Source organism: Gigantopelta aegis, chromosome 14, assembly GCF_016097555.1.
Source record: "Gigantopelta aegis isolate Gae_Host chromosome 14, Gae_host_genome, whole genome shotgun sequence".
Classification (NCBI taxonomy): domain Eukaryota; kingdom Metazoa; phylum Mollusca; class Gastropoda; order Neomphalida; family Peltospiridae; genus Gigantopelta; species Gigantopelta aegis.
In genome coordinates, this window is record NC_054712.1 from 50,468,810 (window position 1) to 50,495,293 (window position 26,484).

Sequence of the window (26,484 nt, forward strand, 5' to 3'; positions counted from 1 at the left end):
CTATCCACCCACCTACCCATCCATCCGTCCATCCATCCATCCATCCATCCATCCATCCATCCATCCCATTCATCCACCCACCCAACTATCATCTTACACATCTAAAATGATGAATAGTATTAGACTGGTATTGTGTGATGTCCCAAGCCAAGCCACTGGCCATGTCAGAGAATGAGGCATGGGATAATAGGATGTGGGCACATCAATAGAGTACAAGACCAGGTATTGTGTGCTTCTGTTGTAGTCTGTGTTGATGTGTTAAAATCTAAATATTTGTTGTCTGAAGTAACAGCTCATCGTTCTGCTCATACATGTATGTCGTATACCACAAACATTCCATACACAACCTGACGTGTCAGCCTGTATTACATGTAGTTCGTGAAGCGTCCTATTAACGGGAAAATGGCTACAATGTAATCGCACGATCAGTTTGATTATTTGATCTATTACCTTATTCAATTAACTACAAATATCAATGAATAAAATGTTTATATCCTTACCAGTGTATTCCGTCGATAGATAAAACACATGCCATAGTTGAATGTATACATTCCAAGGCCTGGATTGGAAAGCGTCCTATATGTAAGTTGTAAGTAACCGATAATTAGTTTTTGTTGAAAGATTACGTATGTCACGTGACCTGACCCAAAGATGAAAGCAGACATGACAGCGACAGGATTATTTCGATGTTGACAAGTGCTGATTATTTAGATGCAGGTAGGTATTAATATAGCACATGATTTTAATCGATGCTACTATTTAAAATAATGGTCATGTTTTTTCCTCTTTTTTTCTTTCTTTATCGGTAGCAAGTACTTCCTGGTACAGAATTATTGTGTTGTCAAAGTTCATACGTGTGCAGATTCGTAATAAACAAGCCGCACGTAAAATAGGACGCTTCTTGACTTAGGACGCCTTTCGATCTTTAGTGATAAAAGGAGAAATCAATTAGCAGTTTGTGAACATAAACATAACTAAAACAGTGATTTCTTACCAAACATTTGGTTTTAAGTCTTCTTCTAAAGATGTTGGGTTTTTTACTGATGAAATGTTGATTATTTTTATATACTTTTAACATAGGTGGGTTCACTGGAAACAATTCTTTTAAATTTTTAAGAATTTTATACACACATTACACGTAGCTGTTACTCCAATAACAGATATTTTTTTCCAGATTCCCAATTTTCCTGTCTTCTGAGAAACCCTTGTTTGAGTTCATCCCAAGTTTATGTGCCTGCTTCAGTGCCTGTAAATAACGTTTGTTTTGTTTTCAGTAAACTAATAATCACTTTTCCACGATTGTTCTTTAGAAACAAGACAACACAGGTAAAAAGGAGATCACTGTGCTGGGCCCCAAGAGGTCTAACGCTATCAACATTGGTCTCACCGTACTCCCACCTCCTCGAACAATAAAGGCAGCCATCTTGAAAATGGATGTTTCCATTATCAACAAAGAAGGGATTGAGGTGAGTTGTTTCATTGGTAATCTATAATAATTTGCTTTTCCATTGTTTTATAATTTTGTTTTTGTTTATATATCTATTTTCATACTTGCATCCAATTGAGGTTAAAGCATGCTTTCCTGGGCAAACACCTCATCTATCTTGCCTGTCTGTCCAGGATAGTGGGTTAGTGGTTTGTTCTAATAATTTGTTGTTCTATTTTATGATTTTCTTTTTTTATATATATTTATTTTCATGCTTATATCCAATTGAGGTTAAAGCATGCTTTCCTGGGCAAACACCTCATCTATCTGTGCTGTCTGTCCAGGATAGTAGGTTAGTGGTTTGTTCTTAGTGACTACAGGCTGGTAGGTACTGGGTTCGGATCCCAGTCGAGGCATGGGATTTTTAATCCAAATACCGACTCCAAACCCTGAGTGAGTGCTCCGCAAGGCTCAATGGGTAGGTGTAAACCACTTGCACCGACCAGTGATCCATAACTGGTTCAACAAAGGCCATGGTTTGTGCTATCCTGCTTGTGGGAAGCGCAAATAAAAGATCCCTTGCTGCTAATCGGAAAAGTAGCCCATATAGTGGCGACAGCGGGTTTCCTCTCAAAATCTGTGTGGTCCTTAACCATATGTCTGACGCCATATAACCGTAAATAAAATGTGTTGAGTGCGTCGTTAAATAAAACATTTCTTTCTTTTTTTGTTCTTAGTGAGAACCCACTGAGTTGTTAAACATGGTCTTGAGTGGGAGTTGGTACCGGGATGCAAACCAGTCTTAAATCTAATGGCTTAACCACTAGACAAATGAGACAGATATTTAGTTTTTTGCAGTTGTAATGGTCTAATTTAAAGTTGATATTTTTCAATGCATTTACACCTTTGTATGTGTATATTAATAGTGTTTTTCAGTGTGAATTTACTATTGAGAACAATTGAAATACTGGGTTTTTTAATGTTGCTTCTCATTTTTGGTTTGTTTTTCTCTCCGTTTTGTAAAAAAATTAAATATAAAAAAAACTTATTAATACTGGGTTTGATGTTGATTATTTCAAATTTTTGTTACAGAAAATTTTAACCATGATCCCAACAGAAGATGAAAAAGCCCAGATCCTGGACGCTCAGATGGCGAATCCCGACATCCCTCTCGGCACGGCGGAGCAGTTTCTCTTAACCCTGTCATCAGTTAGCGAGCTGATGGCGAGACTCAAACTGTGGCTCTTCAAGCTCGACTACGAAAACATGGAGCAGGTAACACAGATTGTTTGGACATCATTGTATAGTGTTTAAGAAAATGGATTAGTTGAAAAGGCTGTATATATACTCTTCAAAAAAATATAGGGGAACCTGAAATATTAATGTTAATATCAACTATTAGACCAAACATACATTTTGACCACAGACATCCTAGTAAAGAACGTTCAGGTGTGTTTATCAACACGTTCGTGGGGTGTCATTCTCGATTTTAACAATTTCCAGGAAGGTCATTGTGGAACATTTTTTCTGTCAATCTTTTTCATTCTGTTGATCATACAGTTGTTATTGTTTTGGTTTTAGTAATTTTTATTGTTTGAATTTGAAATTTCACTTCTGACCCCAATCGTCCTTCAAGATCTTTGGTGGTCATAAAACCTACTGTAATCCTACAGGTTGTAATCTTTGCTCAATTAATTCACTATTATCATATAACCATTCCCCACAGCTAATATACCTTACAATTTTGGCAATTGTAAATTCTTATTAAAGTTCCCCTACTTTTTTTGAAGAGTATATATATATATAAAGCAATCATTGAAAGATTGTTTTGTATAATACAAATCAACAAATAAATATAACATGTTATAAAGTAAAAATATTTCATTACCAATTTGATCTTTTGTTACATTTTCAAAACAGCTTTTATTTTTACTTACATCTAGAATAAAAGTTGATGTACTAAACATTGATGACTGTTTATCGTACTATATACATTGTTTATCGTACAATATACATTGATTATCAGACTGCAAACAACACAACTGTAAATTATTTTAAACACAAAAAGCTATTTCAGTTCATAATTGTGCATTGACACTTAAGTGTTTGCTTCTAAACATCCCTTTGAATCCAGTAATTTGAAGAGTTATATATCATTGTAAATTTTTTTAATTTTTTTATCTAAACTTACAGGAGGTGGCCGAGCCACTGATGGATCTGAAGAAAGGAATCGAGAGTTTGCAGAAGAACAATACTTTCAAATACATCCTGTCGGCTATTCTCGGTATAGGCAACTTTCTCAATGGAGCAAAGGTAAGCCAGATCAATTTGTCATACTCTTGCAAAAAAAAAAAAAAAAAAAAAAAAATCATGGATTTGGTCCATGAAGTATATTTGTGAGTAGAGTTACACATGGTGTTAGTTTTGAGACATCAAGTCGAATATTGGCTCCCAGGGAATCGCATACATTTAAATTTTTGAGAGAGAGAGTACCCTTTTAACATACCCCTATACCACTAGAGTGTCAGGCATGTCCATCCCGGGTCCGGCCTCTGGATAGCCAGTGGTCTGGTCTGGGACAGAATAAATTTTTGAACAGGATTGTTTCTAAGCAGAGATCGTTACTTTTACATGATCAATAAAAATGAAGAGCAACACATCATTTTTATTTGACTTGGTGTACTAGATAAATAAATCTTGGTTTATAGTTGCACACCAATGTATGTTCATCACAGTGCTCAGGAAACCTTTATGGTAGACAAGATATTTAATTGTGTGGAATTCTTGGTTTTTGATAGCCAATGGCCGTAAAGATGCAATGTCAATATATATTTCAGCACAAAGATACATGCGATAACTGATATATGTTAAAAGAGGTATTTTATTGTGTGTATTTTCAGGCGCGTGCTTTCAGTATCGACTTTCTGTCTCGCATACCAGAGGTGAAGGACACAGTTCACAAACACTCACTGCTGTATCACCTGTGTACCATGATTCACGAGCAGTTCCCAGACAGCACAGATCTCTACTCAGAGATTGGAACTCTTACTCGCTGCTCAAGGGTCAGTGTGTGTGCCGCTGTGCATGGGAGGTGGGGGGGGGGGGGGGCAGTGGGTCTCTAGTATTCAGTTCCCAGATAGCACGGATCTCTAGTTGGAGATTGGACCTCTCACTTGCTGCTCAAGGGTCAGTCATTGTGTGTGTGTGTGTGTGTGTGTGTGTTTGTGTGTGTGTGTGTGTGGTGGGGGGGGGGGGTCTCTAGTATTCAGTTCCCAGACAGCACAGATCTCTAGTTGGAGATTGGACCTCTCACTTGCTGCTCAAGGGTCAGTCATTGTGTGTGTGTGTGTGTGTGTGTGTGTGTGTGTGTGTGTGTGTGTGTGTGCAAATAGGTTACTTAAGCACAGTGCCACACAGCCTGCATGTGTACAACATGATCGTTAATGCAACCTGTGCAGCCCTGGGAATTCTAGGACTAATACACCAAAAGATCACCATTTTCAACTATAGTATACAACATTAAAATCAATACACCAAAAGATCACCATTTTCAAGTATAGTGCACAACGTTAAAAACCTAAAGAAGTGTAGTACATGGCATTAAGAACTACACCAAAAAAATCCACCATTGTCCTTTATAGTATACATTAAAAATATTACATTATTGAATTCAACATTAAAAACCATCCATTAAAAAAAACCCCACTGTGTTCAATTTTATTATTCAGTATTAAAAACAGAACATGAAAAGATCACAATAATCTTTTATAATACATGACAAAAACAGTACACCAAAAGATCACGATTTTGAGTTATAGTGCACAATATTAAAAATAGTAAACAAAAGGTATGCTGATATCCTTTCTTCTTTTGACAGGTTGATTGGGATGAACTTAATGTCAAATTAAACAAAATGGAGGATGACTGCAAGGCATCATGGGATTATTTACGTGCAATTATAAAACATGACGGAACTTCCTCCGATTTGAGGGGAAAGTGAGTATTTCAGACTAACAACTGCAGTCTGAATTTAATTTATTAAAACATCTTACTGGATCGACAGGCAAGATTGCATCAGTATCCTGAGTATTCAATAGTCGCACACATAAAGACATAAAGTAAACACCTGTAATAAAAAAAAAATAAAAAAAATATGATTTACTTTCAGTGCTGTATATAACACACTACTGTGTGTTATTAATATCTACTGACATTCATTTGTCAAAACAAGTTTTTAAATACAACTCACTTTTGACGTACTATGTAAACGTATCGAATAGTCACGCACTCCATTCTTGTTACATGTTAAGCAGTTTTTGTCTCCTGACCCTTATATTTGGTATTAGAGAAAACAGACTTTTTCTTGATAAAAAAACAAATGATGTAAATTACTAATCAAAATATTTTTAATTTTACACATATTCTGTTAGCGGACCAGAAAGAGTTGTTTCTTCATTTATTGATAAATGTTACCTCACTGGTTCACGTGTGCTCACAAGCTTTAAAAACATTTTTATGTGCACAACTATTGATTCCTCCTTGATAATTCACACACTTAAATAGAGGTTTTTCTGTCTACTATTGAATATAAACGGGGGGTGAAATCACCAAGGGTTTTTTTTCTGCTAAAAGTTGGCTCAGATTGCAGAATTGTTAGCAGTAGTGAGTAGTTGTGTGAAGCGATTCTTTGGTTCATTCTTGCATGAAAGTAAAAAATTATTGCATTCAATTTTTAAACAACAATGACAAATTATTTATCAGTTACTTAATACTATTTCTTTTTTAATTGATTGAAAATTGATTAGAAGCTATTATTTAATGTTTAAGATTGTGTTCCGATCAACTGAAACTTGCATAGTGAATCGCGATGCGATCCCGAACAAAATTTTCACTGATTTTCTTATACATGTTAGACACATCTTTGTATTGAAAACATTTGATTATAAAATGGTATTTATCTTCTATAACATTACCTTTACGCAGTGTACATAACCTTTCTGATCATTCAGTCTAAACTCTTACTGCCATGGGGTGGGGCATAGCCCAGTGGTAAAGTGTTCGCCTAATGTCCAGTCAATCTAGGATCAATCCTGTTGGTGGGCCTGTTGGACTATTTCTCATTCCAGCCAGTACACAACTGGTATATCAAAAGCTATCTTATGTGCTATCCTGTCTGTGGGATAGTGCATATAAAAGATCCCTTGCTTCTGATGGAAAAATGACAATATATGTCAGAATTATCAACTGTTTGATGTCCAATAGCCGATGATTAATAAATCAATGTGCTCTAGTGGTCTTGTTAAACAAAACAAACTTTAACTTGGTGTTGTTTCTGAGTAAAGATTGTAAGTGTCAGTTTTGTTTCTGAGTAAAGATTGTAAGTGTCAGTGTTATTTCTGAGTAAAGATTGTAAGTGTCAGTTTTGTTTCTGAGTAAAGATTGTAAGTGTCAGTGTTGTTTCTGAGTAAAGATTGTAAGTGCCAGTGTTGTTTCTGAGTAAAGATTGTAAGTGTCAGTTTTGTTTCTGAGTAAAGATTGTAAGTGTCAGTGTTGTTTCTGAGTAAAGATTGTAAGTGTCAGTGTTGTTTCTGAGTAAAGATTGTAAGTGTCAGTGTTGTTTCTGAGTAAAGATTGTAAGTGTCAGTGTTGTTTCTGAGTAAAGATTGTAAGTGTCAGTTTTGTTTCTGAGTAAAGATTGTAAGTGTCAATTTTGTTTCTGAGTAAAGATTGTAAGTGTCAGTGTTGTTTCTGAGTAAAGATTGTAAGTGTCAGTGTTGTTTGTTTTTCAGAATGTCTTTGTTTCTGTCAGAGTCAGCGGAGAGGATTATGTTACTACAGGTCATACACAGAAGAGTCATAACCAGGTAAACTAAAATATTTAAATATGTTACTACAGGTCATACACAGAAGTGTCATAACCAGGTAAACTAAAATATTTAAATATGTTACTACAGGTTATACACAGAAGTGTCATAACCAGGTAAACTAAAATATTTAAATATGTTACTACAGGTCATACACAGAAGTGTCATAACCAGGTAAACTAAAATATTTAAATATGTTACTACAGGTCATACACAGAAGAGCCATAATGAGGTAAACTAAAATATTTAAATATGTTACTACAGGTCATACACAGAAGAGTCATAACCAGGTAAACACAAATATTTAAGTATGTTACTACAGGTCATACACAGAAGAGTCATAACCAGGTAAACACAAATATTTAAGTATGTTACTACAGGTCATACACAGAAGAGTCATAACCAGGTAAACTAAAATATTTAAATATGTTACTACAGGTCATACACAGAAGAGTCATAACGAGGTAAATACAAATATTTAAGTATGTTACTACAAGTCATACACAGAAGAGTCATAACCAGGTAAACTAAAATATTTATGTTACTACAGGTCATACACAGAAGAGTCATAACCAGGTAAACTAAAATATTTAAATATGTTACTACAGGTCATACACAGAAGAGTCATAACCAGGTAAACTAAAATATTGAAATATGTTACTGCAGGTCATACACAGAAGAGTCATAACCAGGTAAACTAAAATATTGAAATATGTTACTGCAGGTCATACACAGAAGAGTCATAACCAGGTAAACACAAATATTTAAATATGTTACTGCAGGTCATACACAGAAGAGTCATAACGAGGTAAACACAAATATTTAAATATGTTACTGCAGGTCATACACAGAAGAGTCATAACGAGGTAAACTAAAATATTGAAATATGTTACTACAGGTCATACACAGAGAGTCATAACGTGGTAAATACAAATATTGAAATATGTTACTACAGGTCATACACAGAAGAGTCATAACCAGGTAAACACAAATATTTAAATATGTTACTACAGGTCATATACAGAAGAGTCATAACGAGGTAAACACAAATATTTAAATATGTTACTGCAGGTCATACACAGAAGAGTCATAACGAGGTAAACTAAAATATTGAAATATGTTACTACAGGTCATACACAGAAGAGTCATAACGAGGTAAACTAAAATATTGAAATATGTTACTACAGGTCATACACAGAAGAGTCATAACCAGGTAAATACAAATATTTAAATATGTTACTACAGGTCATACACAGAGAGTCATAACGAGGTAAACTAAAATATTTAAATATGTTACTACAGGTCATACACAGAAGAGTCATAACGAGGTAAATACAAATATTTAAATATGTTACTACAGGTCATACACAGAGAGTCATAACGAGGTAAACACAAATATTTAAATATGTTACTACAGGTTATACACAGAGAGTCATAACGAGGTAAACACAAATATTTAAATATGTTACTACAGGTCATACACAGAAGAGTCATAACCAGGTAAACACAAATATTGAAATATGTTACTACAGGTCATACACAGAAGAGTCATAACGAGGTAAATACAAATATTTAAGTATGTTACTACAGGTCATACACAGAAGAGTCATAACCAGGTAAACACAAATATTGAAATATGTTACTACAGGTCATACACAGAAGAGTCATAACCAGGTAAACTAAAATATTTAAATATGTTACTACAGGTCATACACAGAGAGTCATAACGAGGTAAACTAAAATATTTAAATATGTTACTACAGGTCATACACAGAAGAGTCATAACGAGGTAAATACAAATATTGAAATATGTTACTACAGATCATACACAGAGAGTCATAACGAGGTAAACTAAAATATTTAAATATGTTACTACAGGTCATACACAGAGAGTCATAACCAGGTAAACACAAATATTGAAATATGTTACTGCAGGTCATACACAGAAGAGTCATAACCAGGTAAACTAAAATATTTAAATATGTTACTACAGGTCATACACAGAGAGTCATAACGAGGTAAACTAAAATATTTAAATATGTTACTACAGGTCATACACAGAGAGTCATAACCAGGTAAACCCAAATATTGAAATATGTTGCTACAGGTCATACACAGAAGAGTCATAACGAGGTAAATACAAATATTGAAATATGTTACTACAGGTCATACACAGAGAGTCATAACGTGGTAAATACAAATATTTAAATATGTTACTACAGGTCATACACAGAGAGTCATAACGAGGTAAACACAAATATTTAAATATGTTACTACAGGTCATACACAGAAGAGTCATAACGAGGTAAATACAAATATTTAAATATGTTACTACAGGTCATACACAGAGAGTCATAACGAGGTAAACTAAAATATTTAAATATGTTACTACAGGTCATACACAGAGAGTCATAACCAGGTAAACACAAATATTGAAATATGTTACTACAGGTCATACACAGAAGAGTCATAACGAGGTAAATACAAATATTGAAATATGTTACTACAGGTCATACACAGAGAGTCATAACGAGGTAAATACAAATATTTAAATATGTTACTACAGGTCATACACAGAGAGTCATAACGAGGTAAACACAAATATTGAAATATGTTACTACAGGTCATACACAGAGAGTCATAATGAGGTAAATACAAATATTTAAATATGTTACTGCAGGTCATACACAGAGAGTCATAACGAGGTAAACTAAAATATTTAAATATGTTAAGACAGGTCATACACAGAGAGTCATAACAGGTACAGTATACACAGAGAGTCATAACGAGGTAAACTACACATATGTTACTACAGAGAGTCATAACGAGGTAAATACAAATATTTAAATATGTTACTACAGGTCATACACAGAAGAGTCATAACGAGGTAAACTAAAATGAGGTAAATACACAGATAGTCAACGTGGTAAATATATGTTACTACAGGTCATACACAGAAGAGTCATAACCAGGTAAACACAAATATTTAAATATGTTTACTACAGGTCATATACAGAAGAGTCATAACGAGGTAAACACAAATATTTTATGTTACTGCAGGTCATACACAAAGAGGGTAAACTAAAATATTTAAATATGTTAATACAGGTCATACACATAACCAGTAAACACAAATATTGAAATATGTTACTACAGGTCATACACAGAAGAGTCATAACGAGGTAAATACAAATATTGAAATATGTTACTACAGGTCATTTTATGTAAATTAACAGGTCATACACAGAGAACGATACAAATATTGAAATATGTTACTACAGGTCATACACAGAGAGTCATAATGAGGTAAATACAAATATTTAAATATGTTACTGCAGGTCATACACAGAGAGTCATAACGAGGTAAACTAAAATATTTAAATATGTTAAGACAGGTCATACACAGAGAGTCATAATGAGGTAAACACAAATATTTACAGTAGCACACATCTTCAGCAGAGATTTAAAATACTATTTTTAAAATGTATATGTGTTTCTTTTTCTGATTAAAAGGTAATAAAGATTATATGTATTTTATTTTAACTAAATACAAATTTATAAAGTGGCATTGATTGGGTTTATCGTTAGTTAAACAGGGATTCCATCCATATGTATAGCTGATGTTAATTATGTTATTTTTAGATATTATATTATTATTTTTATATATCATTAAATCTGTTATTTTCAGATATCACAAATGTTTATGTGAATTCCAAATGTCACAAGCTCTATTGTTTTCAGATATTACAAATTGTTGTGTTGTTTTCATATATCACAAATTGTTGTGTTGTTTTCAGATATCACAAGATGTTGTTATACCTTGGTTTTCCACCGCACATGGCTAGGGATCAGAAGATAAACCAGTTCTGTAAGGTGATCAGCGAGTTCGCCCTTGAGTACCGCACAACGCGAGACAAGGTCATACAGCAGCTACAGAAAAAGGCCAATCAGAGAGAGCGTAAGAAGACGCGCGGGAAAACCATCATGGAGGTACACTGTTCTCTCTCTTTCAGGCTGATAACAACTCAAGCAAAAAGCTTTTTTTTTAAATGTACTTTAAATGAAGTCAAAATCATTATTTTTAAATTTCAAAATCGTTATTTAAAATTGCAGTTTTATGTTCTGGATGCCAAGGAATTGTCTTGCATACCACTCAAATTTGAAAATTTAATTAAAAAAGAATGACAAACTCCCAACCACCTAACAGTCTGCCATTATTTCCAAGAAATTTCATTATCTTCCATCCTGTTTCAAATATTCTTCCTAGATTAATTTTGCAAAGAGAAGCATATGTGACCAGTGGTTAAAGTACACTTAACATTGATCATGTTTAAAACCTTACCAGTATCAAAACAAAAAAGAAAAGAGAAACTTCTGGATGTAAAATTAAGTGCTCTGCTAAAAGATTAAATTATAAAACCCATAAAAAAACCCACAAAACCAAAAAAAAGAAAAGAAAAGCCAAACAAACAAACCAAACAAACTAAGTGGGATAACAATTCCCAAATTTTTGCAGTATCTTCATAAGAGTTTGTGTTTTTTTTAGATGTTTCAATTTGGATTTTATGTTAAAAATTTTAAATAATTGTAATTGTGTGTTCTTGAAGACTGAGAAGTTTGCCAAGACGAAGGACGGTCAGAAGGACGACGCGTTACAGAAACTCTTGAAGAATGGTTACGCTAGTGCTGACGAGCGTGGTCTGCCGGGACAGAGAAACAGAAAACGACTGGGTGAGATTAGACACATTTTGTTTAAACAGCCGTATTATCCGTTTACAAAAGTATTTATGTAAAACAGGGCCAGAATGTAGCCCAGTTTTAAAGTGTTCACTTGATGCCTGGATGGTTTGGGATTGATGCCCGTTGGTGGGCACAATGGGCTATTTCTCGTTCCAGCAGTGCACCACAACTGGAATGTCAAAGGCTGTGGTATGTGCTATCCTGTCTGGGATGGTGCATATAAAAGATCCTTTTCTACTAATGGAAAAATGTTGCTGGTTTCCTTTCTAAGTCTACATATAAAAAATTACCAAATGTTTGTCATCCAATAGCCGATGATTAATAAATCGATGTGCTCTAGTGGTGTTGTTTCCGACTAATAAAATAGTTCTACGATTAAACTTGCATGTTAAATATATTTTCTTGTTTAGAATATCAGTGTCTGTATATTCAATGTGTTTCTGGTCAACTTAATATTTGTAAGAAGCCCAAACTGGATTTTATCTTCAAATAATCTCGTATGTACGAAAAAACTAATAATTAGGAAATAAAATGAAATTTAACCTATTACAAATATTAGAACGACCAGAAACACGTTAATTACAATCGTTAAAAAGTCTCTATTAGTCGATGACATCTTAAAAAGTGCAGCAAAATCAGGTATGTCCCTTCAAGTACACATTTTGGTAATTCTTTACTAGTATCATATTATTTTAGCATGTTTAGATCGCAGATGACGTCTAAACATTGTGTCAAGTACACATTTTGGTAATTCTTTACTAGTATCATATTATTTTAGCATGTTTAGATCGCAGATGACGTCTAAACATTGTGTCAAGTACACATTTTGGTAATTCTTTACTAGTATATTATTTTAGCATGTTTAGATCGCAGATGACGTCTAAACATTGTGTCAAGTACACATTTTGGTAATTCTTTACTAGTATCATATTATTTTAGCATGTTTAGATCGCAGATGACGTCTAAACATTGTGTCAAGTACACATTTTGGTAATTCTTTACTAGTATCATATTATTTTAGCATGTTTAGATCGCAGATGACGTCTAAACATTGTGTCAAGTACACATTTTGGTAATTCTTTACTAGTATCATATTATTTTAGCATGTTTAGATCGCAGATGACGTCTAAACATTGTGTCAAGTAAAATTTGACCAGTGATACACACAGTGTGTTTTTTGTGCATTTATGAAAAACTACTGAAATGCCATTTGATTAGGACTTGGTACACATTGATTCCTAGTGATAGTTGTCATTTTCTCTGCTCTAAATTGTTGTTTATTTCATTAAGAGTAAGAACATACCACACTGTTGACACCTTACAACAGATGAATATCTAATCCTTTTTTTTCTTTTTTTTCACCTATTTTTAAAGAAAAATGGTTGACTATATATCGGTAATCTCCCATTGAGTTTTGGGTATAAACATCCAGTCACATGCTTACCTTTTCCTTCTATAGTCCTTTCCATAAAGAATGCTTTTTTTCATTGTCTGAAATTTACTACAAGATATTTATTTCTGAGCTGATTGTTTTCCTAAATTGCACACAGAAATAGTGGGGTTTCTTTTTATTTCCAAAACATTTTTACTTTTCTTCTTGCGTCAAACCAAACTGAAATTATTTACAAAAACCATTTTTGTAGGAGGATGGGACCACAGGTATCCCCAAACAATAGCGTCAGATATGTTACAGTAACGTTATACTCTTTATATATGTAACTATAGTATTTGTATTAGGGGTTTTTGTTTGGGGGTACGTGTGGATGGGACAGACTCTAAGTATTCATAAAAAAGAGAGAATTATCAGCTACGTTATAATATTTTTTTTCCACAGATGCCCGGACGCTTGGTTCGTCGAAAGCATCTGTGACGACCGACTCGGACATGTACGATACGGGTGATGACGAGATCCTCGAGGCGTGTGTCCGCACCGCAACCGCCCCATCCTCGAGAACACCGCGCGAACGCAAGCGGGCGCGCAATCACAGGAAGTCATGTACGTACACAACTCTCCTCCGTTCAGACATATTACAACACCTAACACGGTCGTGCTGTTTATCGGGTGATAGAGGTGTCCATAACACTACCTTTTTTAACACAGAACAAAAAACTAAAAATTCTTTAGCTTTAATTTTGTTCTTCTATAACAATTCCTTGTTTTACACATAAAAAACCCACATTAAGATTTGATTTTTTCTTCCGTCTTCTGTTGCTTTAATTCTTCAGTATATCTTGTAATATTCTTTTAAAATATTTCACTAGTATCATTTGCTGGATTGTATTTTCCGTATTTCATCAAGATTAAAAAAAAAAACCCCCACTTATTATAAGTTAACTATTCATAGTGATCTATATTTTATTTTATCTTTTTTAATGCACTACGAAGCTAATTTTGTAACATTCTCATTGAATTATTTAACAAGTATCACTTCCTGAATTTTAGTATCCATATTTCAGTATTATTCTTTTATTTAAGAAATAATCAAAGTGATAAGTATTTTATTTTTAAAGACTTACTCAATGCACTCAAATTGTAGATTACAGTTTGTTCAGGTGACATACATATTATAAACATGCTGGCAATATGAAAAAAGTATTTTGAAGGCCTGTTTGGTTCATGAAGAAAACTGCACATAATTAAGTAAAACAAAAACAAAAAACCCATTGAACTTAAATTTAAATACAATGCATGGTTCTTTTACCTATGTTAAATAACTACACTCTTTAGCAATTAATTTTTATGATTTCAAATGTGTTCATTTTTCATTTTAAATTCTTTCCCTATTGACACATGCTTAGAAATGAAATATTAAATTATTTTTTAAAAAGCTTTTTATGTTTCTTTGTTTGAAGTATTAGTTGTACTTGTGTACTTGTGTTTTTATGTTAAATGTAAGGAATATTACTTTTACCATTTCCCGATGATTTTGTTGACATATTTCAGGCTTGAAATATCAATTTCAAAGGGTGAACTTTCTTAAATTATTATTTTTTATTATGGAAATGTTTGGGTAATAATTGGGCAACAGCTTGAAATATTTTGAGTTAAGGTGTTTAGGTGGTGTGTGTATATTAACTTTTGAAAATTAATATTCATGTCAAATATGAATAATTAACAAGACCACTATTTTTATGAAATTAATATTTTCAATTAAAAATTAGCTTACAACTGAAACATTTGGGTTTAGCTGGTGTTTGTAATCTTAATATACAGTCAGACCTCGTTACAACGACCATCGTTACTACGACATTTACACTATCCGACCACAAATTGTCGGGAACAAACGTACATCAGTGTTATTCTGTTCATTACACCGGAATTCACACCTTCCGACACTGACAGAGCAAATTAGGAACAAACATGCATCCGGCGTCTGAAAACACCTCTTTATGACATTAAATAATCACAGATACCGTAGCACGTTGGCAGTACACACATAGCCACTTAGAATCCTTAATCTCATAGTGAGTCGACTGTGTCACATGCTGTATGAGCTACCGATGTCTGCTAAATCTGTAGACATGGATTGCTGTTACAAATAAGTTTTTAGTTAACCAATTAAAGGATTAACTTCGAACAATAAAATCTTCTATTTTCATGATATTTTGTAAATGACGTCTTTAACCAAGCAATGATTAGACTGACGGTGAATGTGCCCTGTTTAATATATTTAATTTTTTTTTTTTTAAACATATTTAATGTATGTATGTGTATTTATTGTTTTTAATAATAATTGCAATGCATTAATTATTTAAATGCTATTCAATCATCAGTTAATATTAATTAGTATTTTTTGTTACATTATTTTGGCAATGGAAATAACTCAAAACAATTCAATACACTGGCAATTTCGATATAATGACAAAGTGACCCAGGGACGAACATGGCCATTGTAACGAGGTCCGACTGTATTACAAAAACACACACACACACACCCCTGCCAAAACAATAAGGAGTACAAATTTCAGAGGGTAAACATACTGGAATCATTTTATTTTTTAAAATTTTACCTTGTTACTAGAGAATTAATAATTTATAACAATGTGGGTGTGGTTCGTATACTTGCTTACAGAGATGAAAAAAAAAAAGGAATTGTTAATTATTATTTTTTATACTAGTTTTTGTATTTCACAAATTTATGTGTTTTATTTGATAATTTTCAGCTTTTTGGGATAGTGATTACTAGGTAAAGAATCAAAGCCTGATCTGTTGAATGTGTTTGAAAATGTTCTCTTATTTGTTTTGTGACACATTGATTGCTGTTTCACAAAGAGAAATGTTCATTAAAACTAACACTTAGTCATTCTTCATACCAAATACCATTTGATTCATTATTATTATTTGTTTAATAACTTGGTTTGTATCAATACAGGGGCTGTTGTTATTTTGTCTGTTATTTATAATATTACATGTTCTAGTTTAACATAGTTACTGTATTAATTATTAACATATACATAAATTTAACAGTAATTTTTTTTTACGTCATCCAGAATCTCCCATTTTTTATATCATTATTTATATTTACATTTTTAACGATATATTCTGTTATTAAATACTTGTTTAAAATCATGGTGTATCTCCATATTAAAAGTAATAATTACATTCCAAAAATATGTTTTATTTAGTTTTTTTAACAATATTTTGTGATAATATTTCTTCTGAAACGAAGGATCATAGATGGCCATAAAAATTAGTGATTACTGTATTAGTCTTTGATATATATATTAATGTATAGAAGTTGCTCATATTTAAAATAATGAAAAAGAACTAATATTTTCACCAGAAAAATATGCACATACATGTTGTTATTTTACTGGTGTATGATTATAATAAAGACTATTGTACACAAGAAACGGTAATAACCACTAAAAACTATATATTCATTGTTTACTGAAGTATGCATGTTTTTCTCATCAGTATAATGCAGATAACAAATAATAAAATTCATGTAGTAGATGCTTGCCTTATTTGAAAAACAGAAAGTGCAATGTTTACAACATTTGTTACTTGCTCATTACATGTTCATTACGTGTTTGTTCAGTTCGTAGGCTTGAGTTAGAGTTCAGTCAGCAGTTTGTTGTTGAAGACTTGTATTCATTGCAGCTGCTTTTAGCACCAGAAATACATGAACAATAATATTGAAAAGATGCAGTACTTTTCCGTGATGACAAATTACAGTAATGATGCTTTAACTCCCAGCAAGGTTACTACTCAGTTTGAATATATTTTTTTATCTTTTCATTCAGCCAGGTTTTTAACTGATTTAACTAATAATTTGGTGGGTTTTTGTCATTTCACCAGATTAAGATTTACAATATCATCTAATCAGTCTGAATGTAGTTATTATATATATATATATCATTCAGCATAAAGATACCTACCGTAATCAGATTTAAAGGGTCTTCATCTAAATATACTGTTTATTTTCTTTCACCTGGCATACTCCATTAAAATAAAATTATAATTTTTAAATTGTTATCAAATCATCAAAGACACCCTTTGTTGTCAACAGACAACCACACGCAAATGAATGGGTATGTGTGTACGTGTACATGTGCGCGTGCATGTGTACCTGTGTGTGTGTGTATTTCACACAACTAGGCTCACGTTACTGTTGCGTCTTATCATCATCACCTTTGGAAACTTCCCTGTTCATGTATTTCTGGAAGCATGCGTTAATGTTTGGAGATAATTATTTTTCAGTAAATAGTTTTCAGACTGTATCTTGCAATATACATGTTTTGTTGCCACGTTTATTTGTTAGATGCAATGAAATGTTTGTGTGACCGTTTCTAAAGTTGAACGTACATTGTTATTGAACAATGAAGTAAACTTCTGAATGGAAACACAACTGGCATAAATCAGAATTGATGACACATTGGTTAATCCACACATTAAAATTACTTAGAAATGCATGCATGTGCAGTGATTCTAGAACTTTTTTTTTAAATCCACTAGCCATGTGATCAGTAATTTTTAAAATTTACAAGCCAAGATTAAAAATTAACTAGCCGTACTTTACATTAAGTTAATATAGTTTTACTAAATAATAGTTATAATCAGATATGTTACCTAAAAAGGGAGATAGAGATTAAAAACATTAACATTGGGGTTGGGGTGGGGTCAGGATATTCATATTTACAAAACAGACTTAACTGCAACATTTGACTCTTCTTTTTTTTCCACTAGCCATCGGGCATGGTAATAGCAGTTATTTACTAGCCCAACATTGAATATCACTAGCCATGGAAGTGGGGCTACCATAACCTAGAAGCCCTGATGTGTTATTTACAGATTTGTTTATTTTGTTAGGGTTTTTTTTTCTTCAGAAAAGATCAAATAACTGTTGCAGAAGCCTGATTATAAATAACAAATCACAAAAACATTTAATAAAATTTTCAACAAAATGAATACACTACAGGCAAAATAATAAATTTAATTTTCGGAAAATTATGTTTTCATTTATACAATGTCATGATTAAGAATTTCGCATTAAAAAAATGAGATGATTGATCTATCAAACAAATGTGCTAGGAGATAACGTTTTTTACTTAATAATTACATAATATTTGATTGTTATAAAGAACCTTTTGGAGTAAAATACCTGTGAATTATGATTATTAGTGATGTCTAAAACCGAATGTTAGCTACATACCCTGGACCTGTTTGGTATATCTAAATATTATAAGATAAAATATACATTTCTGTGGTCTCAAATGACACACATTCTACTGTTTCGTTTGAATAAATTGAGAAAGTCAACAGTTAACTTCAATTCCAAAATAGTCAATTTCTTTCTCTTCTTGGTTGCATGTACGGTATATAGTATTATTTAATTGTTTGATAAACAGATTTATGTTGGAGATAGTTTTGCAGAATATGTTATAACAATACGAACGTTACTATCCTTTTTCAGTGTATATTTAATTTAATAAATAGACTGAATATTTTGGTTTTTTATGTGTGTATGAATTTGTTCTGATAAAATTGAAATTCATATATTTTAAAATAATTTTTCAGTGCGGAGAACACTAAAAGGTGGCCTTGACCTTAACGAACTTGAAACAGTGATTGGTGCAGGTGACCATGTATGATGTCATCATAGCCTACGTGTCATGTCTCCCTGCCTTCGTCTTTCACTCAGGGTACAGTGTCCCACAATTCTTACAGTCTGGAAGATTAAAAATACAAACTGGATACTGGAAAAGGATTTTGAAGTTTTCAGGTGCATCTTTATTTTTTTAGCTACAAATGTTATAAAAAAATAAAACAATGATAACCAGCCATTTCTGTTTTTTTTTTTTTTTTTTTTCTGTTACATTGTTCATATAAAACTCATAACAAATTATTTTAGCATATTCTGTGGACATTGTCCATGTTGTCATATATATACCATTTGTTCTAATCATCCATTGTGTTGTAGCATACATTAATAATTCTCAGCTCATCAGTAACATGGTCTTAATACTGTAGTTAGGTTTTATTTATCTTTTTCAAGTCTCTATGTTCCAGTTGACAGCGATTGAAATATAGTCGTCATGGAAAAAGACAAACGTGTGATACAGATAATACTTTTTTTGTTACTCATTCTAACAAATGAATTTGAAAAAAAAATTAAAACGAACAATTTATGACTCGTATCAAGTCCTCTTATGTAGAGTGGATAAAAGATTTTACTCTTTGTCAGCTTTTTTGTTTTTTTTGTCTGTGATATTCGTCTCTGAAGTTGCTCCTGCATTATGTTTTTCTTGCATTATAGAATGTTACCTATTGTTTATATTTTTTGTTATTTTTGTAGATTATGGTAGATTATACAAAACCTATGACATTTCATTTTTTTAAATATTTTGTTGTTGAATCTGTTCATGTATCAATGGTTTCTTTGTTCTGAATCATGCACCATGCACATATCTCAAGTTCAGAATACCAAACGGTTGTTTAAAAACATTCTATAAATAAAAAAAATATCCAACCGATTCTAGCAGTATTGTGGTTAATAATGATGTAGGAGAATGATATTGTATCACCATTTTGGTTGTGATACATGTTTCACTTTACTGGTGATATGATTTTTATCACCCCTTTGGTTGTGATATTATGTTTATCACTTTAATACTTGTGATATTTATCACCCTTTAGATGTAATATGGTATCTGTCATTTATTGTGATATATTTATTACCTTCAAGTGGTTAGTTGTGAACAATTTGTAAAATAATACAGTTATTGTGTTCTCTTTTAGTGAAATCCACTTCAACCGTTCATTTTCCTCAAAGATATTTTGACATTTTCCTTGTACTGATTGATTGAACACATTCTAACATGGTAAACTTTAACGTGTTCGACTTTCTTTAATAAAAAAAAGGAAGATAAATGTTATCGCCATATTGTCTACACTATTCAAAGTAAACCAGTTAGTCTTTGACAGTTTAACTTTCATTATTTTCTTCTTTTATTTCCTTGCCATGTTGATTTGGGCCCTGTTCCACAAAGCTGTTATAGCGCTAAGATCAATATAAGTGTATAAGTAGATATGCTCCTAAGGTGATCTTAGTTCTAAGATCACTTCATGGAACGTGGCCCTGTTTTGTAAGTAAAAATACTCAGATTTGAATTACAAATTACTGGCATGGCAAATAAATTAATGGCATGATTCACTGATATGAAATATGTTCATGGTGCATGATACTTTTAGCTAAAAGTTTGAAGATGTTTTTAATACAAAGGACCAATGTGACATATATTAAATAGAGGGAAGGGGATGGGGAAGAGATGCTGAAAATAATTAATATAAATTTTGTAAATAGGTGAGTGCAATATATATTTTTAAAAAGATGAAAAAAAACCCTAAACAACAATGATATTGACGATGAATAATAAAAACTACTCACAAAGTTAATATTTAAAAAGTTGAAAAAAGACAAAAGAAAAGATGTTTCAAAATGTTGAACAGGGTAATGAAAATTTTTATTTTTTTCTTATAAAAATTAAAACAAAATCTATTGAATTTTCTTTTAATAACATAACTGATACAAGCAAAATTCATAAATAAAGATAAAGAGAAAAACAATTTGTTTTAAATAAAAATTAAAACAAAATCCATTGAATTTTTTTATTATAATATAGCTGATACATTGTACAAGCAAAATTTAAAGACAGAAACAGAAAAAAAACACCCATTAAGCAATACTAGATGCCAAAAAATGTATTTATTATAACACAGAAAGACTAAAAAATATTCAAATCACAAAAAAAAAAAAATATATATTTTTATATGAAACTGTTCGCAGGTTTTGTTTAAGGTTTTATCATTGTTTGGCCTTGTGAGTGGTTCAGTTATATCTGAAATTAAGGGATGGGGAGGTGAATTATAGTGTACTTTCAAAAAATTCAAATTTTGTATAATTCGATACATGTATATTTGAATACGTCCGACAATCCGCATTTCATACTCTTAGTACTAATCCTTATTTGGTACCTCCATGACACCAACAGTGGCATGTAAAAAAGTTTAACACATAAGATGTCCCAGAAAAGAACAAGACTAACTAGGCCAAATTTACGAAGCCCGTTTTTGATTTTTATAATTACATGCAACTTTATAATGCTTAAATCTAAATGACAGAACTGTTATCCGCAATAACGACTGTATCTCTGCACAATGGAGATCCTTTACTGGAAACTACAGCCTTCCTGCACTGCCACAGAGGACTGCCACTTCCTGGCTAGTTTACTAAATCAAAAGTGGCATAGAACAGATCTCACTGGAATAAATTTACAATGTTTAGACACCTACATTTAAAAAACCCCCCAAAAAACCAACAACACCAGGCTTCATAAAATCATCCCAATGTCTCATGCATTCATTATTATTTTTTTAATTCTAAACTTTTTTTCCCAATCGAACCAGACTATAAATGTCACCATTATTATAGCGTTTGCTGATTATGGTTCACAGAGCCTGGATATCCGCAGTCTTTTAGTTTATAAATACAGATTTCACAGACTGTAGGTGGATGTTTTTAGTTCAGTGTGAGTATACTTCTGACTGGAATTTACGTACCAAAGTTTCTGGTTTGTGTACACAGCCATGTTCATAACAATCTAGTCATCATATAGGAATCATTTTTATTACAACTGTTTACATTTATAAAAATCTTCTTGCTCGAACAAATTAAAATGACAGAATTTTCATACCAAGTTTTCTTGTGTTTTCTACAACTAGATTAATATAAAATAAACTCTGTTATGTAGAATTCTAAAATTAATCTGTTTTAAAACGTTCTATTCATATCTTTTTTTAAATTTATTGTTTAAATTTAATTGTGTTTTTTTAATATTTGTGCAAAAAATGAATTGCAAGACAGATAACTAATTAGTAATATATTACATAGCTACTTGAATGTATTTTTGTATAGAATTTTGTTTATAATTCTTACAAGTTGTTTATTTTTATTATTTTTATTTATGTCCATGTACGTTTGTAGCTTGGCTTAGCCATTACAGTGAACATGATAGTTTAAAGTCACAAAAGCATTCAAAATGCTTTCACTGGTGCTCATGTTGAATGCTGCAATATTGGCGAGTTTGCTTTAGTAGTCTTGTGACATGTACAGTACTGTGATAAAATATTTCTTTTACAACCTATTTTGTTTGGTTTGTGTATAGTTCTAATTAGGTAAAACACTAGTGGTATGAAATAGGAATCCAAAACCTATGACACAAGATGTAAGGTATTAGACTTATATTATTATAGTATTATATTTATAGGATATTAAACAAGCTTCCATTTCATATCATGTTTATGTTCCGAGTGAAATAATTTTCAGTTGTCACAAGTTTTAGCGAGTGATAATGCAAATTATTTCACGAGGGACATAAACATGATATGAAATGGTAGCGAGTTTTATATCCTATATAATACCCATAATCAATCTTAATTTATATCACTCAACTTGTTTGGTTGATGTTCCTATACGGTTGTAGTGCGCCAATCGATGACATCATCATGAGACATCCCACTTGGTGTTCTAGTGGGACTATCACTTGACATGTATCAATATGGGTAATAAAGTGTAGTCCATTAACAATAGTGTATTAAAGAGAATTAGCTGTCATGGAGATATTACCGATTAACAGAGCCATGTCAGTACATGTGTGTTCTTTGTGTTTTTGAACAGCCTAATGTTTGTAATAGCTTCAAGTTCATGTTATGTACTAATACATATACTATATATATTTTTTCATACAAATGAAATTATTGTGAGGTAAAATTCATTTTGAGCAATTAGGAATATTAGGACAACCAGAAACACATTGAATATATAGATACTGAATAAAATTCTAAACAAATATTTTATATGTAATTTTAGTCATTTAGAAAGGTCTTTTAATTGGAAACATGTTACAATGACAGCAAACTCAGGATAGTCTCTGTTAACAAGCATCCATTTGATAAATATCAAGTTTATGTCCCAAGTGAGATAAATTTTGTATGTCACAAGTTTTCTATTACCAATCATTTTGAATGTATGTACTAAGATTTAACTTAAGGACAATCAAGGAAACACTTTCATTTTAGCTTGAAAAACTATACACAAGTCAAATGACAGAAGTGGAGATTTATATTTTGTTGAAACTGTACATGTCAATAAGGCTTTAATAAATTAATACTAGATTTTCATTCCTGCCTGTTCTGAAGGATAAAACGGCCTGCACCTAATTTATTTTTATATTGGGAAAAAAATAACAAATGTTTTGCTCGTCATGTGGTATTTCCAATATCCTGGGGGGAAAAATGAGATTAAAAATAAAATTTCACTCCTGCCAGTTTTTGAAAGCAATTTGGATGAAAATATAGCATTTATTTCATTATGGCCTAAATAATTTGTTGTTAAATGTTTGTTCTCACATTTCAGCTTTTGGTAATAATACATGTATGTATTGTGAAAATTTATTTGTCAGGAGAAAATAGTCATAGGAAAAGAAATTATTATTTTCAATTAAGTAATCTCTTGCAGCATTTGACCGCTACAAAATTGTTTAAAAAAAAAAAAAAAAAAAAAAATTAATATTGAAGCTGAAATGAAGAGCTTTGGCCCTTTTGATCACTGTGGATAGAACTGGCAAGATAATTGTAGCTACAAATTGTTAATAAAAGTTGCAGTGTGAGAACATGCCTTAAAGAAACATCTTTGTATAGTTAATATATTTCCACCAGAGCAAACAAATATGTGTGGAATACTGCTGCAGAAGTGCCTGTGATTGGTCAGTTATTAGTGATATGATTGGCCAGTTATTAGTCATGTGATTGGCCAGTTAATTAAATGACAAGTGATTGGTTGCTTATTAATTTATTTTGTTGTCAATTTATTGGTTGTAATATTTAATTGTTAACATAATTATTTTGTTAGCACCATCTTTGCTTATTCAGTCTGACTTTATATTACAGTATTGCACTAAGGAATATTAATTTGTACACTATAATAAAGAAACTAAATTTAAAAAAATTATTAATTGACATTAATTTCTCACTGAATTTATGTGCCTTACACAAAGTATGTGCCTAAATGAATTTGTGTTACAATGACAAAACAGTGGGTCATTCCTCAGCATTTAATTTTTTCATTTTCAAGTTAACTATATTTAGATTCCTTTTAGAGGCATTAAATTAAATTTATATGATTAAATTTATGACAATTCATTAACATATTTTGAAGCTTTAAAACAATCTAGCAATAATAAGTTAAATGTATATTTGGTGGTTTACACATAAGGTTTTTGTCTCCCAACAACAGAAACTGTAAACCGAGTCTGGCCAAGAATACAACTACATGTACATGTGTAGATGTCCTTGACCTTCAACCACAAGACCTAGTCCTGTTGGCTCGTCACTTGATCTCATTAATAACTAATATTAATCCGAGTTTGTAAAAGTAGTTTTGTTTGTCCTGTTAATCATATATATACACATGTATGTGTCTTTGTTCAGAAACTGACTGAATCAGTAAGAGGTTATCAGACCAAAAAAAGAAAAACCAGAAGAAAAAAAAACCCAAACAAACACTGGCAGAGTTATCTTTCTTGACACTAATATACCTGTCACATATTTAAACGAAAACTTTAAAACTTAAACTACATGACTGTATTAGACTACTGACAAATTTTCCAGTTCTGTAATCCATTTTATCTCGATTAGGTTCTATTAAAATATTTTTAATAATTTCATTTAAAATGAGATCTGATAACCCCTCATTTATTCATTATCTGTGTTAGAATAAATATATATTTGTTTCATACTACGCCAGTATGATATATAATATATGTATGCAGAGGAAAGTATTACTTGATGACCGAGATTACTGTTTATAAGAATGAACCCCTTAAGATTCAGTTACAAAATTGTTAGTCTTCTTTGTGTAGGCTATTTCTTATTTCAGTTAAAGTTACTATAAACAAAATGCTATGACCAAAGTATTACTTTGCATTATTTCATTCAGTTATTGCCCCATTTGACAACTACCGGTACTAGTAAATTACATCCACTTTAATTCACACACCATATTTTAGACAGGGTATCACACATCAGACCTTGGTTTAATAATGTTTTTTTTCTTAATGATAAACCAGTTTGATTTAGAATGCTGAATCAGTTTGATTTGGAATTTTTAATCAGCTTGGTTTAAAATGTTCAATCAATTTGTTTTCGGCTATTGAATCAGTTATTTCAGATAGCTGAATCAGTTTTGAATCAGTGTCATTTAGAATGTTGAATTGGTTTGATTTCAAATGTAGAATCAGTTCGACTGAAAATGTGGAATCTGTTTGATTTAGAATTTTTGAATCAGTTTGTTTGATTTAGTGTTGAATCAGTTTGATTTAGAAATATTCAATCAACTGAATTTAGAATCCGATAGCTTGACACTACACTCAAAAACACATTTTTGTTTTGGAAAGAAACTCGCTGAATTATTGACTAATTACTGGTTTAATATTCATTTATAACAAATAGTACTAATTCAATTACGGGGCATTCTTTATGACATCATAGCTTTCATGAGGAAGTGTTTGTTTGGTTTTCTCATTCATGTATCAGCTGGTTTATAGATGTGTGTGATTTATTTATTATATACATCAAAACAACAATTCGTCTCACAGACAAAACGTCATTGTAAATTAACATAGCATCTCAGTGTACATTGTTGCCATATTTTGGTATACAAACTTAAAACCAGATTTATAGATTGAATAAAACTTTTCAAACAAATCAACCTGCAGATTGTTTTATGTTGTAAACTTTGCGTATAAAAGATCTATTGTGATTAATGAAATTGTTTTGCAGGTTTCTTGTGAAGACTTTGTCAGAATTACCAAATGTTTGACATCAAATAGAAGAGGATTTACAATCAATGTGTTTTAGTACTGCAGTTAAACAAAACAAACATTATAATTTTA

The 26,484-nt window shown here is 31.7% G+C and overlaps 1 protein-coding gene across 4 annotated transcripts in view; it reads left to right on the forward strand.

The window, feature by feature from the left end:
- Positions 1-26,296, forward strand: part of LOC121388545 (FH1/FH2 domain-containing protein 3-like) — a 140,643-nt gene extending 114,347 nt beyond the window's left edge. For 3 of the 4 annotated variants that reach the window (XM_041519922.1, XM_041519923.1, XM_041519925.1), the window contains 10 exons: positions 1,311-1,466; positions 2,519-2,701; positions 3,620-3,739; positions 4,327-4,488; positions 5,304-5,422; positions 7,216-7,290; positions 11,088-11,280; positions 11,898-12,021; positions 13,865-14,026; positions 19,052-26,296. In XM_041519922.1, coding sequence (XP_041375856.1) covers positions 1,311-1,466; positions 2,519-2,701; positions 3,620-3,739; positions 4,327-4,488; positions 5,304-5,422; positions 7,216-7,290; positions 11,088-11,280; positions 11,898-12,021; positions 13,865-14,026; positions 19,052-19,125 — 1,368 coding nt within the window. In that variant the 3' untranslated portion in view covers positions 19,126-26,296. Of the gene's footprint in view, positions 1-1,310; positions 1,467-2,518; positions 2,702-3,619; positions 3,740-4,326; positions 4,489-5,303; positions 5,423-7,215; positions 7,291-11,087; positions 11,281-11,897; positions 12,022-13,864; positions 14,027-16,194; positions 16,218-19,051 lie in introns of all 4 variants that reach the window. The other variant, XM_041519924.1, reaches the window with a different exon arrangement.
- The last annotated feature ends 188 nt before the right edge of the window (positions 26,297-26,484 follow it).